The sequence below is a fragment of the Xenopus laevis genome, chromosome 3S (genome assembly GCF_017654675.1).
Source record: "Xenopus laevis strain J_2021 chromosome 3S, Xenopus_laevis_v10.1, whole genome shotgun sequence".
Lineage (NCBI taxonomy): Eukaryota > Metazoa > Chordata > Amphibia > Anura > Pipidae > Xenopus > Xenopus laevis.
Genome location: NC_054376.1, coordinates 6,875,326 through 6,893,641, shown reverse-complemented (window position 1 = coordinate 6,893,641; position 18,316 = coordinate 6,875,326). Strand labels below are relative to the sequence as shown.

The following is an 18,316-nucleotide window of genomic DNA, read 5'->3' as shown; positions in this document are numbered from 1 at the left end:
TAATTGCTCCCAAACATGTCATTACCCGGGGGTGCCAGTAACCTTGTCCTCCCACCATTGCACACACTGACCCTTGTGCTTTGTCCTACTTTCCGCAACCTTTCAACAACATTTAAAACAGAAATCAGGGACTTTCTGGAGTCACAGGTTAAACCAGCGAAATGCTGGATTTAATTGCTAAATTGGGTTTAATTGGATGATAATGAGGCATCTGGCCAGATAAATACATGCACTAGGATTAGTTGTCTGTACTTGCTCTGGTCAGACGGTTCACATCAGTTGGTGGGTGAGTAGGACTTGGTGGTTTATTGGGAAATGCTAAGGGCTCTTACACATGAGCGTTCCGACCTGCATTCTGTTTTTTGGTGTTCAGCCGCAGGGGAGCGCAGGAATAGACGCAAGTCATTATTTGAAATGGGGCTGTACTCACTCAGGCGTGTGTAGGTGCCGAATGCAGGTTCAGACGCAACATGCTGCATTTTTCCTGCGTTTGGCGCCTACACGCGCCTGAGTGAGTACAGCCCCATTTCAAATAATGACTTGCGTCTATTCCTGCGCTCCCCTGCGGCTGAACGCCAAAAAACGGAACGCAGGGGAGCGCAGGTCGGAACGCTCATGTGTAAGAGCCCTAACTGTTTAGTAGTTTTGCTATTTGTACTGGTGAGTAAGGGCTCTTACTGACAAGTGCTCCCGTTTTTCTGCGTTCAGCCGCAGGGGAGCGCAGGAATAGACTCATTACGTTTTTTTCCAATGGGGCTGTACTCACACAGGCGCATGTAGGCGGCGAACGCAGGAAAAATGTTGCATCTCAACCTGTGTTCGGCGCCTGTGTGAGTACAGCCCCATTGGGAAAAAACGTAATGCGTCTATTCCTGTGGCCGAACGCAGAAAAATGGAACGCAGGGGAGCGCAGCTACAACCGCTTGTCAGTAAGAGTCCTTAAGAAGATGGAATAGCTTGTTGCAAGATATTGGGGTTAGGTGTGAGGGTGGGTTAGGTAATAATTACCAGATCTCTTACTGTTGCTCCATATTTGTTTTTTTTTTATCTTTAGTAGTTTTAAATATAACCTGCCACTCCTATCCTATGTCTTTAAGGCTTATTATTGTGGTTCTGGCTTTATGTAATGTTCGTCGTAGGCAACATTACGACTTTGATAAGTTTAGTTTTCCGTTAAGATGATTAACTGCAAATTACACCCAGGACTGCTGCATTTTCTGTTGCCTTCAATGGAAACTGCCAGTCACAATGCCTAGTGGTATTGTTTAACGCTGTGATCCCCAACCAGTAGTTTGCGAGGAACATGTTGCTCCCAGTGGCCTCAAAACAGTTTATTTTTGAGGCAAGTTTTGGTTGCATAAATACCAGGTGCATTGCCAAACAGAACCACCTGTAGGCTGTCAGTCTACAGCCCTTATCTGGCACCCCAGGAAGTCTTCATATGACTGTGTTGCTCCCCAACTTTTTATTTCTTTTAAAGTGGCAAAAAAAGGTTGGGGACCCCTGGTTTAAAGTAACCAGTAACACCAAAAAATAAAGGAATGCTATTTTAATGTAGCGTTGCCTTCCATTGGTAAAACTGGTGTGTTTGCTTCAGAACCCCTTACTATAGTTTATGTAGTTTCTCTACGGGGCTTTCTGGATAACGGGTTACCGGATAATGGATCCCATGCCTGTATTTAGCTTTTCAGAAGTTGGTTGCTAGGGCCCAACTCGCCCTAGCAGGCAGGTGGAGGTGAGGAATGAGAAACTAAAAAATAAATATTTTAAGGAACACAATTGAAACTTTACAATTAAGTTTTCTTTCTACAGTTTAAAAAAAATGTAACCGCTGCCAAGAATAGGACGTTTATAACCTACTAAAGGTGCCCTTTAAATGTTTAAAAGTGTCCTTGCTCAGAAGCCTGACTTTTAGTACTTGCACAAATGCACCCGCCTCTCTCTGTTCTAGTTCTGAACAGAATCTTGTCTACAAAATGCACGTTATTTTTTTGGTCCAAGAATCTGATGACTTTGCTATTTTCAATTTAATTCCCTTCTATCCAAGTTTCCTCCTCTTTATCTCTGGAAAGCTTGTCACCCCTGGGGCAGTGACAAATATGGAGATATGAAGGGGAATCTTTCATAGATCTTGGCATATTCCTGGCTCTGACACCAGTCAAGGCTTGAGTAAACACAGCAGCACAAGCATCTTTTTATTTGCCAATACTTCTTGCCAACTCACTGCTTTACAGCCACATCCTGCATGGTTAATGAGAATCTGCTTAGATACATGCTGCAGACTGCACCGATCTCTGTGCAGCCATGCGATTTGTATCTATACTCCTTTCTAGTGAGCCATACAGGTGTCTGACATGGGTGAAGTAGCAGAAAACCTTTTATATTTGTTTCTTGAAAAGGCTAAACCCAATGACCTTATTAAAGGATTGGTTCACCTTTTAGTTAACGTTTAGTATTTATACACTGGCCAATTTTTCAATTGGGTCTCCATTTATTTATTTATTTTTTTCATCTTATAAATGGGGGGGGGGGTTGGGTCGCTTTGTTATTGCTACTTATTTCTTATCTTTCTGTTCAGGGCTCCTCCTATTCATATTCCAGCCTTTTATTCCAATCAATGAGTAGTTGCTACTTGCACTCTATGTCGGAAAGACTTTACGCGTTGAAATATATAGGCTGATATAAACACATGCAGAAAAGGCTCCATCCAACTTTATCTGATCTAACTTTACATTTTTTAGCCTAGGGGGATCAGATTTTGTAGCATCCTACACAATCTTGTGTCGTTGGGTAGAGGATCAGATAAAATGTGGGCCACAATCTAAAGGGCTTGTTGTGTTTTAGGCTATGGACACGCATAATTTAACCGTGGCAGATAAATATGCTAGCAGAAGTGCCATAGCCTTAACTTGAAACCGCCACGGTTAAACGCATGTGTCCATAGCCTTAAGGTGACAAATAAATGATATATGGGGAGCAGTAATTAAACTCCTTAAAATACGGTGGTGCTATTCCTTCCACATTCAGCAAAATTTCACAGAAAAGGCGAGCACTTCACAACTTCTTGCTGTACAAATAATCCTTTATTTTTAGCCAGTTTTACCACTCCAAGTACAGAACGTTTCGAACCCCCACAAAACTTTGTTCTGTACTTGGGAGTGATAAAACTGGTTAAAATAAAGTGTTCTTTGCACAGCAAGAAGTGGTGCTTACCTGTCCTGTGAAATCATAGCCTTAAGGTGGCCATACAGAGGGAGATCCGCTCGTTTGGCGATGTCGCCAAATGAACGGATCTCTCCCCGATTTGCCCACATTGGAGTGGGCGATATCGTACGGTTTTGATTGTGGGCCCTAAGGCCCAACGATCGGAACAGAATGGAGGCCATAGGGGCGGTCGGATTGCGGGACCACATCAACTAACGGATGCAGCCGCAATCCGACAGGATTTTTTACCCTGCCCGATTGACATTTGGCCGACTTCTTGCCAGATATCGATCGGGGGAAGCCTGTTGGAGGGCCCCACACAGGCCAATAAGCTGCCGACTCGGTCTGTTGCAGCTTTTATCGGCCAGTGTATGGGGGGGCCTTTACCCTTGTACCCAAAGTTTATTGGGAGCAGGGCTACTCCTGCTTTAGTCAATGTGAGGACTTTGCCGCTGCCTCAGGCAACAGTGAGTGGCCAGTTACAAGTGACCTCTTGTAATTTTTTTTTTTTTTTCAAAAAGAGCTGAATTTCTGTTTTTTAACTTTGACCTTCTCAGACGCTGATGTTTGAGTGCAGAAAAGGGGAATCGGGGCTACCTCAGGTAGGGTTACACCGTAAATACCAGCCTTCCTTCATTCTTGCCGTTTTTTCCTATTAACATTGGCATAAAGCATTAATACCGGCCAGGTAGCACCCCCTAACCTCAGGTGGCAGCAGCTGCCCCAGGATGGTCCCTAAAATGATGTTGGGCCTATAGCTTCTAGTTATGCCTCTGTGTAGTCCTGCTGTTTCCATGGGCAAATATACAGAATGCAGAGAGGCTGCCGGGTGATTCTAGTTCATTCACAGCTCTGTCGCATTAACTCCTCAAGTGATTGTGTTGCATTTCTAATGCTGGGCTGCGGCTTTCCATTCCAGCGACAGGCTCTTATTCTGGCTCGGGGGAATGGCTGCATGCATTCTTCGCATTTATTTCATAAATTGTTTTCAACAATAGCCAGTGTACTCAGGGGGAGTGTAGGGGAAGGCCTTGCTGTACCCTTGAAGGGAGAATGGGAGTGTGGTGTGATGGGGAGGTGTGTCCCAAAACCAGTGATGCAATTTGGGGCTACAAAGCAAGAATATGGCCCCTCCTCTTCTTCATTCTGATCCAGACAAGCTGCAAGACACAGGGAATCTGCCTGCACAGTAATGTATATCTGTTATGAAACTGCCTCTGCTCTTTGTGTGTGTGTACTGAATGGGTTAACAAGTGTGCCTTTGAATCTGTGTACTGAATGGGTTAACCGTGTGAGCGTGCGCCTTCTCTCTCCTTAACACTAGTTTGTATTAATCGCCTCATGACATTAGAACAAACTGTCACCTGACTTGATGCAGTTTTCATAGGCCAGAGAGTGAGGGACCATAGCCGTGTCCTACATCCCTAGGCTGAGGGAGCAAAGCAATATTCCTATGCCTTTTTTTAAATCAAGTGTGTGTGTGAATAAATGGGAATGCAATAGATAAAATTGAGGGACATGGGAGCTAGAGTGAGGCCAGTATTCATGCATGTCCTATAGTAATGCTGTGGAGGACTGTAACCGGACACTATAGCATGGAGTGTTGTTTCCATGACGCCACAAGTGCCAGGCAGTCTGATCCATCCCTGGATAAGTGCCAGGCTTCCTCATGTGTTAGAATACTTTGTACACCACCTCAGTAGCACACGTGTGAGTGCCTTATACACCACCTCAGTAGCACATACATGTGAGAAGAATACCTTGGTAGCACACATGTGTGAGAATAACTTGTACACCACCTTAGTAGCACATACATGTGAGAATACCTTATACACCACCTCAGTAGCACGTGTGTGAGAATATCTTGTACACCACCTTGGTAACACATACATGTGAATAACTTATACACCACCTTAGTAGCACATACATGTGAATAACTTATACACCACCTTAGTAGCACATACATGTGAGAATACCTTATACACCACCTCAGTAGCACGTGTGTGAGAATATCTTGTACACCACCTTGGTAACACATACATGTGAATAACTTATACACCACCTTGGTAACACATACATGTGAATAACTTATACACCACCTTAGTAGCACATACATGTGAATAACTTATACACCACCTTAGTAGCACATACATGTGAATAACTTATACACCACCTTAGTAGCACATACATGTGAGAATACCTTATACACCACCTCAGTAGCACGTGTGTGAGAATATCTTGTACACCACCTCGGTAACACATACATGTGAATAACTTATACACCACCTCGGTAGCACACGTGTGTGAGAATACCTTATACACCACCTCGGTAGCACGTGTGTGTGTGAGAATATCTTGTACACCACCTCGGTAACACATACATGTGAGAATACCTTATATTCGACCTCAGTAGCACACGTGTGTGAGAATACCTTATACACCACCTCGGTAGCACGTGTGTGAGAATATCTTGTACACCACCTCGGTAACACATACATGTGAGAATACCTTATATTCGACCTCAGTAGCAAATGTGTGTGACAATACCTTATACACCACCTCAGTAGCACACGTGTGTGAATACCTTATACACCACCTCAGTAGCACACGTGTGAGTATCTTTTACACCACCTCAGTAGCACACATCTCATTCATTTCCTCTGTATGTGACACTCTCCTGCTGTGTAATGGCTTCCCTGCTTACGTCTCTGGGACTGTGGGGGTGTGTGAGGCTTCTGCTTAGTAATGGGGAAATCTAGTAATGTGGTGGCTAATGCCCGGCCCTCTCAAGCACAGGACGTGATGAATAAAACACCCCTGAGGTGTCCTGGTTCTGTGCAGTGTTGCCTACCCATGATGCTGTGTGACTACAGAGATGGGAGAGTCCAATACAGCCACACGGGGGCCCATAAAACTGGCACTAATGTCCATCTTCTGAGCTATTTTTTTGTTTTCCCGACTGAAGTGGGAGTTTTAGAAACGATAGTAGAATTTGGGTTTTAATTGAAGGTTTATAAAATGTCCAAATCCCTAAATACGATCAAATTGGTGTTACATGTCCATCTCTGCTGTCCGATAAAATCCCTGTCATGGCAGCTTCAAGGTCAAATTCCTCACTTGCATTTAGTTCTGCGCTTGCTGATTGTCCTTTTGGGGACAACGGAACTGATCACAAAAAAAAAACACACTCCCCTAGGGGGCCCTGCTTGTCCTTTGCTGTGTGTTTAACCCATATCTTTCTCTGAATGTTATGTATTCCATTCTGCTTTCTATTACTAAAATCTGCAGTTTGTCCTACAGTAGGAACCACATCGTTTTGGGACTTTTCTAGTGTTCATATTTGATCGCACACACTGAAAGTCTGTGTAGCAATGAGTTGCCTCCCCTGCAGCTGTCTGGCTGGTGCTGAACTAATACATTCATCATACGAATTGGTGCTGGAAATTGCAGATGGCCGACTTACTAGACACTTAATGAAATACTAAGGGGCACATTTACTATGGGTCAACTATCGAGGGTTAATTAACCCTCTATTCGACCATCTAAGTTAAATCCTTCGACTTCGAATATCGAAGTCTAAGGATTTAGCGTAATTTGTTAGAACGATTAAATCCTTCGACTCGAACAATTCGAAGGATTTTAATCCATCGATCGCAAAGATTTTCCTTCGCAGAAACTGCTAGGAAAGCCTATGGGGACCTTCCCAATACTTCGAACGATTTTTAGTCGAAATAGCCAAAAAATTACTTCGAAGTGTTTTTCATTCTAATCCATCACTCGAGCTAAGTAAATATATCCCTCCTTGGACTATATGGAAAAAGGAACTTAAACTGTGTAGAATGACCTTGGAATTCAGATTTAGGATGATGTAGAGCGGGATATTGAGACCATTTGCAATTGGTTTTCATTTTTCTATCGCTTTATTCAGCAGGTCCTGCAGTTTCCGCTGTCTGGTTGCTAACGTCTAAACTCCCCTAGCAACCATGCATTGATTTGAATAAGACGAATAGAAAGAGGGCACATAAAAAAAAAGTAAATAAATTTGTAGCCTTAGAGAATTTGCTTTTTAGATGCAGGTCAGTGATACTGATATTAAGACAATTTGCAATTGGTCTTTTTGTGGTTTCTCGTTTACTTCAGTTATTTACTGTAGCTATTTTTCCATATCAGCAACTGGCTGCTAGGGTTTTATTTGCCCTAGCAATCCAGTGGTTTGAGCGAGTGGCATTAATAGGAAGTCATTTTAGTTAAAATAAATTAAATAAAAACAAACATAAAGCCTCCATAAGACAAAGAATTAAATAACAAATATCAAGATCAACGTGTAACTTGAAGGTAAACTACCCCTTTAATTCAGCTGAAAGAAGTTGGACCATAAACTGTATTTAATGCACAGATGAATGTGGCTCCAACCTCAAGTTTGCAGGGGGATTTGGTTGTGGTGAGGGGGAGCTCTGGCGTGGGCCCTAACATTGGATTTGAGGAACTTGTTGACCCACATCATATGGACAATCAGCATTGTGGATATGCTTAAAGCAATAAGCAGGGGCACAAGGTTTAAAGGGGAACTAAGATGAAAATCATTATATCATATGAATTAGACCATGCTTGCAGAAACTCTTCTCGTGGGCATAATCCATATCTTTGCAATTCACGTACTACATTATGTTTTTATTTAAAACCCCTTCAAATGTAATCACCCCCCCCCCCATGCACAGGGTCATAGTTAACCTATGTGAACATAAAGGGTCATATTCTAAAAACTCTGTACTTTATTCTGTTTTCCCTATGTAGAACACCATGTCTACTGTTCAGGAGAAACTTATCACTAATGTGTGCCAGGATAAGGCTGCCAAACCCACAAACAAGATAACGATCGTTGGGGTCGGACAAGTTGGCATGGCCTGCGCTGTCAGTGTCCTCCTGAAGGTAATGTGTCCCAGAGAACTGCTACTTGGCAACAAACCCAGAGCATGTGACTTGCTTGTTTTTCCTGTCCTTCCCTGGGGTGCAATGCCCTTGAAGCTGTGTCTTTTGTTCTAATGCTGTGCAGAAACGCCCATAGAGCCACACTGTAATCTCAGACTTTCATACACTCCTTACAGCAATAATACAATCTTAATTTTTTTTTTTTTTCAGTATGAAATGTTTTATTTCTAAATGCCATGCTCTGGGCTTTCAAATGTATATATTGGCTGAAAATCTGCCCACCACTTCTGGGGGCACCTACTTGTGATGTGTGGGCCGACCTGATACCCACGGGACCGGTGGTTCGGGCCAACCTTGCACCTCGGATTGAGCTCTTCTGACTTCCAGGTTGAACTTTTATAGATGCGCTCCCCACCCCTCTTGAGATGTCATCGGGCGGCGCAGGTCTATAAAACCTGGAAGTCAGGAAAATCCCAACCTGCCATCACTAGCACCAACCTAATTAGCTCTAATCTCAAAAGCTTGTTTTACAACACTTCTTCCTGCAGAAAGCATAATGGATCTTAAAGGAACAGTAACACCAATATCTGAAAGTGTATCAAAGTAATTAAAATATAGTGTCGTGTTTGCTTCGGAAACTCTACTTTAGTTTATATAAACAAGCTGCTGTGTAGCCATGGGGGCAGCCATTCAAGCACAGGATACACAGTAGATAACAGATAAGTACTACTATAGTTTATATAAACAAGCTGCTGTGTAGCCATGGGGGCAGCCATTTAAGCTGAAAAAAAGCACAGGTTACACATCAGATGGCAAGTAAAAACTCCATTGCATTGGACACCTGTGCCTTTATTTTTTTCCATCTTGAATGTCTGCCTCCATAACTACACAACCCAGCCTTTCACAGTGCATGCCAATAGTACACTATGTTAATCACTTTAAAACTCTTCATTCATTTTTGGTGTACGTTTTCCTTTAAGATGGAAAGCAGTTAGACTATCCTTTGAGAAGTAGGAACCCCTAAACTCTAGTGGAAAGCCGTTGGATTAGCCTTTGAGAAGTAGGAAACCCCTCCAATAGGAACACAAATATTAGGATTATGAAAAAATTAATGGATGAATTATTAACTTCTGAATTTAGTCTGGGCCCAAAGATAATTGCCCACTACTGCAAAGCTGTAGATTGTGTATTCATATTATGAGCAATGGACGCTCAAGGGTTCTAGAACATAAGTTTGACATGACAAAACCACTCTTAATGTATAGCTCTATCAATTGGTGCCAATCCCAGATTTTGGAGAAGTTGGTGATTGACTAAACTAGGCATTGCAACAGCTACTGTAGCAACCTGGGAACATAACTAAATGAGTAGCATTCTGTTTTTGTTAATACAGGAGTTGGCCGATGAGCTTGCCCTGGTTGATATCTTGGAAGACAAACTTAAGGGTGAAGTGATGGATCTGCAACACGGTTCCCTGTTCCTCAAAACACCAACCATTGTAGCTGACAAAGGTAGGCCTGTCTCATTTTGAACATCTGCCATACAACCCTGCTAGTAATTCTGATGGAGCAGTGTAAAACAGGGGTAGTTCTACATCCCTTGTGTACCAGAGGCTTTCACTTTTTACTAGTAGTAATTTTGCTTTGATACCCACCCCTGCCCTGTGGCTTGTGATGATGGTGTCTCTATGTTAATAAAACCTGCACATGAATGTCTTGTGTTTGGTTTGGCAAGAAACTATTCTGCCTTAGTGAATGTGCTTACAAATCTGGTTTGTTGGGTTTTTGCTGTGCCTGACATGTTATTACGATTTTTTTAGAGTACAGGTTAGTGCCAATTTATTTCCTGGTCGTTAGAACTGGTTTCTAAAGGCACACTAGGTAAATTAGCTGATGCTTTAATGCACCCGTGGGTTTTTTTTTTTTCTGCCAGACAAATATTTTCCTGGTATCGTCTGGCAAGTGGTGTCTTTGGGAAGATCAAGCCTTTCATTTTTCTATACAGTTTAGTGATTCCCTTATTTCCATGCAGATTATTCCGTAACCGCTAACTCCAGAATTGTTGTGGTAACTGGTGGGGTCCGGCAGCAGGAAGGAGAGAGCCGCCTGAACTTGGTCCAGAGGAACGTCAATGTCTTCAAGTTCATTATCCCTCAGGTTGTCAAGTACAGTCCTGACTGCATCATCATTGTGGTCTCCAATCCAGGTACACCTACAGTCTCTTTTTTTTTTTTTTTTTTTTTTTTTTTTTTTTTTTAGGATTGCCTTGTGCTTCTGCATCGGGTAATAAAAGCATTCAACAGCTCAAACTGCTAATACAGTTCATCCGGAAACCCATTATCAAAGCTCAGAACTGCAGTCTCCCATAGACTCCATTATAATCAAATAATCCACATTTTTAAACTATTTTCTCTGTAATACTTGTACTGGTCTTGATTGAAACTAAGAAATGATCAATCCTTATTGGAAGCAAAACCAGCCTATTGGGTTTATTTAATGTTTACACGATTTTCTAGTAGATTTGAGGTATGAAGATCCAAATTATGGAAAGATCCCTTATCCAGAAAATTCCAGGTCCCAAGCAGTCTGGATAACTGGTCCTATATCTGTAGTGGCTCTGGAGAGAGTCGCCCTGGTATAGGCGCCATATGGCTGGTCAGACTTTTACACTGAAATTTCCAGCAACCACGGAAGCTATTGGGCACGAAGTGTAAAACATTTAGTGATATTCACATTATTCATCTTTACAACCCCCTCTAACTTCCATTGGCATATATAGTGGTTCTAAGCTTCTACACTTCTGCAATCACTATTCTTTCCCCATCTTCTATTGTCCTAGGGTGTTTCCACCAAGTAGGACACAGAATGCACTGCCTGTGGATGGCCTTTAGAACTGACTATTTTTAAATAACTAAAGTTAAAGTACAAATTCTCCCTTCCTAGTGGACATCCTGACCTACGTAACCTGGAAACTGAGTGGCCTTCCCCAACACCGTATCATTGGCAGTGGGACCAACCTGGATTCTGCACGGTTTCGCCATCTGATTTCTGAGAAGCTTGGGGTTCACCCATCCAGTTGTCATGGCTTCATCCTGGGAGAACATGGAGATACCAGTGGTAAGAGCCCACGGTTCCAAAATAAACTGATTAAGCTGTTCCTAGACTCTGTCTTTTGATATCTAACAAAAATGTGTATTCCAGTGGCTGTCTGGAGTGGCGTTAATGTAGCTGGAGTCAGTCTTCAGTCCCTTAAACCTGAGATTGGCACTGACCAAGACTCTTGCAACTGGAAAGAAGTTCACAAGAAGGTAGTTGACAGGTAATTGCACTTTATACGGGTGACTTTACACAGAAGTGTATTTCCTTGTGTTCATTTGACTTAAAGGCATTCTAAACTGGTAATGCTGTCCGACCTTGCCCCATAGTTTTCTATAGCCAATAAAAGTTGGTAAAAAGGGTGACTTAGGGGGATCTGTCTGTAATTTGGGCCTCCATGCCTTCAGTCCACTAAAAAAAAAAAGTTTCTTAGAATTGGCCACTTTATAACACACTAAATAGTAACTTAAAGGAAAACTGAACCCTAAAAATGTTTTATATACTGAACTTATTGTACGTCACTAATTATCCAGCAGAAAAATGAGCTTCCCCTGTAATATAAGCTGATGCTACAGGTTTGCTGATTATTTCTATATGCTTCTATACAGGTCGTGGAACTCTAATATCCTCCTCCTAGTTTCCAACAAGGGGTACTTTATTATAATTGGGGATGACCTAATCCATGATTCGGCCTTTTTCAGCAGGATTCGGCAGAATCCTTCTGCCCAGCCAAACCGATCATAATTTGCATATGCAAATTAGGGACGGGGAGGGAAATCGTGTGACTTTTTGTCACAAACCAAGGAAGTAATTATAATACTAGGGATACACAGAGTTCGGGATTCTGCCTTTTTCCTAACTTGCATATGCAAATTGGGGGAGAGAAATCGCATGACTTGGTCACAACCACAGTTTCCCTTCCCACATCTCTTTTGTATATGCAAATTAGGATTAGGTTTGGTATTCGACCGAATCTTTCGCAAAGGGTTTGGCCGAATCCAAAATAGTAGATCAGTGCACCCCTATATAATGCGCATGTTTTAGGGAGTCATGTGACCATTTCATCTCTATTCACAGTTTATAACTGATGACCTCACTAGTCACTATTTATAAGGATATAATGTATGCGATTTTCATTTCACTCTAGTGCCTATGAAGTGATCAAGCTTAAAGGCTACACCAACTGGGCCATTGGCTTCAGCGTGGCTGAAATAGTAGAATCCATTACTAAAAACCTGGGGCGAGTCCATCCAGTTTCAACAATGGTGAAGGTAAGCTTTCAAAGTGGCCAGTTTAAAGTGTCATGGAGGATTGCAAGCCTATAGCAAGCAGACCATAGTGTCTGGTAATGTGGCACGAGACATAACTTTATATTGTGGCTTTTGTTTAGGGCATGTATGGCATTGAGACTGAAGTATTCTTGAGCCTCCCATGTGTCCTGAATGGAAATGGATTGACCAGTGTCATCAACCAGAAGCTGAAGGATGATGAGGTTGGTCAGCTGCAGAAGAGTGCAGAGACCTTATGGGGCATCCAGAAAGACCTGAAGGACCTGTGATCCCACAGATGTGTTATGTTTCTGCTTCGGTGGCTCTGCTATATGGTTCTAATGTTGTGTATACTAGTTTCCAGAGTTTAATAGTTGTCAAAATAAAGCCTTTAACCAACTGAATACTGTCTTGTTTGTGCTCTTTATCACTGACCCATTGACCAACCGCAGATCAATGCAGTTTGGTTCTGATGCCAACTGTAATACATTGAGAACCCAGCTATAATAATGCATGGTAATTTTAACACAAGGGGTGGTTTGTACAGGTCTAGTAACCTATAGCAACCGATCAGCAGATAGAATGTGTCAGTGTCTAAACACGACTCTGTACATTTGATCACTATACATTTTATTTATTACCCTTTTACAGAGCCAAAATAAACATTCCTCCATTCTAGCTTATCTGTGCTTTTTAAATAAAGGAAAAGTCTGAAATGATTTCTCCCCCTCTCCCACTGATCACTTCTATCTGCTGTTGCATGTTGGCATGCTTCCTCCATGCAAATAGGCAGTAAATTAAACAGACCCTTTTAAACGGTCTACTGAATCTTCTGGGGAATAAACTTTTTTATTTTTAAGATTTATTTATCATACTCTGACCCTCTTAAGAAATCTAATTCGAATATTCACCACCTAAAAACCTGCTGAATTGCTGTTTTAGTCAATGGTAGACGTCCTGGGATCAACTTGGAGTGGTTTGCTGCCTTCCTGACACAATTAAAAACAATCTAATTTGTGTTTTCGGGTCGATCCAATTCACCAGAGTTTAGAATACTGGTAACTTGTTTTTTTTTTTTTTTTGTTTTTTTTTTTTTCTTTTGGAATTTTAAACTCCCATAAATTCGACTCTTGATAAATCTGTCAGAAATTCACCTTTTTAATTTTTGACTTGTAGCTCACCCCTGATTTGAGGTCAGTAATTGGTCCGAGCCTCCCTTGAAAACTACAGACCTAGCAATTTCCCTAACTAGTCTCTCTAAGTTGGGGGGGGGAACTAGTCTCTCTAAGTTGGGGGGGGGGGGGCCCCCCAACCACTGGCCATACTAAAGGTGTTGCCAATCTTCAGGTTTGCTTTTAGTCCCCTTCTTGGCAATTTTTTTTTTTTTATATTTTAATTACTTGCCTTTTATTTAACACTTCTAGCTTTCATTGACCCCTTCAGCCAAAGGTCACTGAGGCTACAGTATTGTTATTGAAACGTTTATCTTCAGGCTCTTTTCATTTTCCAGTCTCATGCAATCCAGGGCCTGGTTGTTGGAATAAACTCTGCCATAGCAACCAGATTGCTGCTAAAATTCCCACTAGAGTAGCTGAAATAGAAGCTAAATTAAAAAATCATACTAAAATTTAAAAGTGAACAACCCCCTTAAGGGTTAGTTCACACAAGGAGATTCGGGGAGATTTTGTCGCCTGGCGACTAATCGCCTCGTCTTCTGAGCGACAATCTCCCCGAACTGCCTCAGCATGTCTTCCCATAGGCTATAATGAAAAGACGCCTGCGCTGAAGCACATGCGGCGATGCATTTTCCATTGTCGCCCGAAGTGACTTCGGAAAGCGTATCGCCACGTGTGGCAACTTCTGGTGTCTATGGAAAACGCATTGCCACGTGTGCTTTAGCGCAGGCGTCTTTTCAAGGAAGTTGTCAGGAGAAAGAAAGAGGCTGCTCTGATGTTCTTCTGCTTAGGAAAACAATTAGAAACCTTTCTCAAATCAGCAGAAGAACATCAGAGCAGCCTCTTTCTTTCTTCAACAGCACATGTATCTCAATATCTTGGAATTAAAAGAAACCTAATGAATGTAAAAAAAAAAAAGTGGTTAGAATACTCAATTTTATATTCATTTATTTTAAAGCTTTACTTAAATAAAAAAAATCTTTTCTATCCAGGTATAGAACCTTGTTATCAGGAAACCCATAAGCCAGAATCGCAGAAAGGCTGTCTCCCATAGACTTCATTTTCTCCAAATACAATTTTTTTTTTTTTTAAAAAATGATTTCCATTTTTCTCTTTTGGCACGTGTGGAGAGGGGGCTGGGTGCAAAATTTGCCATAGAAGCTGATGCTACGGGTCAATAAATACATTATCTTCCCTGCTAAAGTTCTGTGGGGGGCTTGGGCTGGTACAGAAGCCCAAAACACAATGTCTAGCCTTTTAGCCTAATTTATTTATAAACTTAGTTTAAAAAAAGCAGAGGCCCAAACAGCCCCAATAAATAGTGACGGTCTATGGCATCTTACTGAAGCTACGCTGGCATTTGAAAGAATCCACAAATTGGCAGTCAGTAATGAGAGATGAGAGAATCCAGTGGCTACATTATGGTTGTCACCTGCCCCGAATTTCGCCCGGTATTTGGAAGGGCTGTCCGGGTGAAACCTTCCTGTATGGATATTGGACAGTAAGGTAAAATACACTTAATTCACTCCATTTTGTGTCCTTTGCTGCTAAATTGTAGTTTCGGACTCGGAATCCCAATAATAATAATAATGTGTAGCATTATCAGGGTCGGACTGGGCTGACAGGACACTGGTAACATCCTGGTGAGCCCTGCCCAACCCAGGTCTGCTCTGATCTAAGATGTAGTTTGCTTCTCCCTTGTTCCCAATCATGAATCAGAGTGGCCCACCAGGATACCATGAAAACTCAACATTTGGCCTATTTTCATGGTCATTCCCTATTTCTATGAGAACAGAGAGGCTAAATAGGTGGAATAATAGAATATAGTATGTAAAGAAAGGAGACTAGGAGAATAGAGGCTGAGTGATGAGAGGAAGAATAGTGGTGAGAGTGGGCCTAGGGTTGCCAGCCTGGCTGGTAAAAATGATGGTTGATCCCAATGTTATTAAAGGAGAAGGAAAGCTACGGAGGCATTTTATTGCCAATAGATTAGCTGCAATAGTGCAAGCTAGAATGCTATATTTATTCTGTAGAATATTTTGCCATACCTGAGTAAAAAGCTCTAGAAACTCTCTGTTTGTTTAGACTAGGAGCTGCAGTATTAATGTGGTGTGACATCACTTCCTGCCTGATTCTCTCCCTGCTCTGGGCTCAGATTACAGTAGAGAAGGGAGGGGGAGGGGAAGAGGAGCAAACTGAGCATGCTCTTGCCCAGGGCAATGAGGTTAAAGCTGAAGGCAGGAAGTCTGATACAGAAGCCCATGAGTACACAATAGAAGGAAAGAAATGCAGTATTTCTTTTGACAGGGGACTCAGAGCAACATTACTTGGGGGGTTTACTGGTATATTTAGATGGACCTTTCTGATAAGGCTTACTTAGTTTTAACCTTTCCTTCTCCTTTAATAGGGGAAAAAAAATATATAGGAAGGCCGGTATTTTTCTCCAGATAAGGTGGCAACCCTAAGTGGGCCCCTGGTCTAAGGATTTTGGTGGACCCCTGGTGTCCCAGTCCGACACTAGACATGGCACACGAAGATGGGGAGGAGAGTGTAGGCCAAGTCCATGTTTCACGACTGGGGTCCGGCAACCCTTTGGTGACCTTCCTGGTGTAATTAAAGCCTTTGAGGAAGTCGGAACTCTGACGAAACGCGTCAGGCAAAAGGCGTTGTGAAGTCATCCCGAAGTGCCTGGAAGGTAAAAACAGGGCTGCCCATTGTCGGATCTTCAAATTCCGGACTTTGCCTTAAATTTGTGTCATATTATAGAGAAATTTTTAAAGTAATAAAGGTTATACACTATTCCGTGCTCCTTCTATTTTAACCTCATCAGGAATCGATGTCCAATCGATGAACCAACTTGGGTCATTTGATGTGTGCTGATTGTTGACGTATGTAACCGTGGGCGTAACTACAGAGGAAGCAGACCCTGCGGCTGCAGGGGGCCCAGGAGGTATAGGGGGCCCCATGAGGCCCAAATAATGCTCAATTTCAACTTCTATTAGTAAAACAAGACAACCTCTGGATACATGTATGTTGGGGGCCCCTAAAATTAATTTGCTGTGGGGCCCAGTAACATGTAGTTACGCCACTGTATGTAAGTATCCACCAGAGAAATAATTGCACGTCACAGTGTTGCAAGTCGGTATACAGCTTGACTTTGGAAAAAGCACCTTGGCCAGGTGGTAGGGTTGCCACCTTTTCTGTAAAAAAAAATATCGGCCTTCCTATATATTTGTCTTTTTTCCCTATTAATAACGTTGGGATCAACCATCATTTTTACCGGCCAGGTGGCAACCCTACTTGGTGGATATAAGCGATTGGGTCAGTTAGACCACGTAAATACAATAAACTACACTATATTACTTTTCTTTTTGCTATGTACTCCTCTCTCTGAGCTGTTTTAGCGCTGACTCCCACCTATCAAAAAAACATTCCCGGTGGTCCCCTCAAACCCCAGTCCAACAGTGAGCGGTGTAGCCTAATTCTTTGTTAAACTTTAAGCCAAACACTTCCAAATTCCCAAAATTAGATATGTAAATCCTACAACTAGGGTTGCCACCTGGCCGGTAAAAATGATGGTCGATCCCAACGTTATTAATAGGGAAAAAAAAAAAATATTTAGGAAGGTCAGTGATCCCAATGTTATTAATAGGGAATAAAGATAAATACAGTATATAGGAAGGTCAGTGATCCCAATGTTATTAATAGGGAATAAAGATAAATATATAGGAAGGTCAGTGATCCCAATGTTATTAATAGGGAATAAAGATAAATATATAGGAAGGTCAGTGATCCCAATGTTATTAATAGGGAAAAAAGATAAATATATAGGAAGGTCAGTGATCCCAATGTTATTAATAGGGAATAAAGATAAATATATAGGAAGGTCAGTGATCTCAATGTTATTAATAGGGAAAAAAGATAAATATATAGGAAGGTCAGTGATCTCAATGTTATTAATAGGGAATAAAGATAAATATATAGGAAGGTCAGTGATCCCAATGTTATTAATAGGGAATAAAGATAAATATATAGGAAGGTCAGTGATCCCAATGTTATTAATAGGGAATAAAGATAAATATATAGGAAGGCCAGTGATCCCAATGTTATTAATAGGGAATAAAGATAAATATATAGGAAGGTCAGTGATCCCAATGTTATTAATAGGGAATAAAGATAAATATATAGGAAGGTCAGTGATCCCAATGTTATTAATAGGGAATAAAGATAAATATATAGGAAGGCCAGTATTTGTTCCAGAAAAGGTGGCAACCCTACCTACAAGAAATGTTGGAGTAAGTTTTTTTTCTCATTTTTAATGAGCATTTTGCTTGTATTCATGTTAGGGTTGCCACCTACTGGCCTGGCTGGTAAAAATGATGGTTGATTCCAATGTTATTAATAGGGGAAAACTATAAATATACAGGGTCGGACTGGGGACTTGGGGCCCACCGGGGCACCTGGCCCCCCTCCGGCACCCCCTGCCTCTCCGGCACTCCGGTGCCGGGTATGTGCATGCACGCTGCACAACGCTAATGTGCATGGATGAAATTTTGATTGTACCGCGACCCACCAACAGGCCCGGACTGGCAATCTGTGGGTTCTGCTGCAAGTTACCATAGACAGTCATTATTTATTAGGCTGG

General features: G+C 41.9%; 1 protein-coding gene across 4 annotated transcripts; it reads left to right on the top strand.

Moving 5' to 3' along the window:
• The first annotated feature begins 211 nt into the window (after window positions 1-211).
• ldhb.S (lactate dehydrogenase B S homeolog) lies at window positions 212-12,900 on the top strand. Of its 4 annotated transcripts, none has more exons than XM_018254091.2 (8): window positions 212-286; window positions 7,999-8,133; window positions 9,527-9,644; window positions 10,165-10,338; window positions 11,076-11,249; window positions 11,334-11,451; window positions 12,376-12,499; window positions 12,619-12,900. In XM_018254091.2, the coding sequence occupies exons 2-8, from the start codon at window positions 8,005-8,007 to the stop codon at window positions 12,784-12,786; spliced, it is 1,005 nt and encodes a 334-aa protein (XP_018109580.1). In that variant the 5' UTR covers window positions 212-286; window positions 7,999-8,004; the 3' UTR covers window positions 12,787-12,900.
• The last annotated feature ends 5,416 nt before the right edge of the window (window positions 12,901-18,316 follow it).

What these genes read in the sequence shown, in the direction of transcription:
- ldhb.S (XM_018254091.2), top strand. Translation starts at nt 8,005, where the DNA reads ATGTCTACTGTTCAGGAGAAACTTATCACTAATGTGTGCCAGGATAAG. An exon ending in CATTGTGGTCTCCAATCCAG is followed by an intron (nt 10,339 to 11,075) that starts GTACACCTACAG and finishes CTCCCTTCCTAG; the next exon opens with TGGACATCCTGACCTACGTA. An exon ending in AGAACATGGAGATACCAGTG is followed by an intron (nt 11,250 to 11,333) that starts GTAAGAGCCCAC and finishes TGTGTATTCCAG; the next exon opens with TGGCTGTCTGGAGTGGCGTT.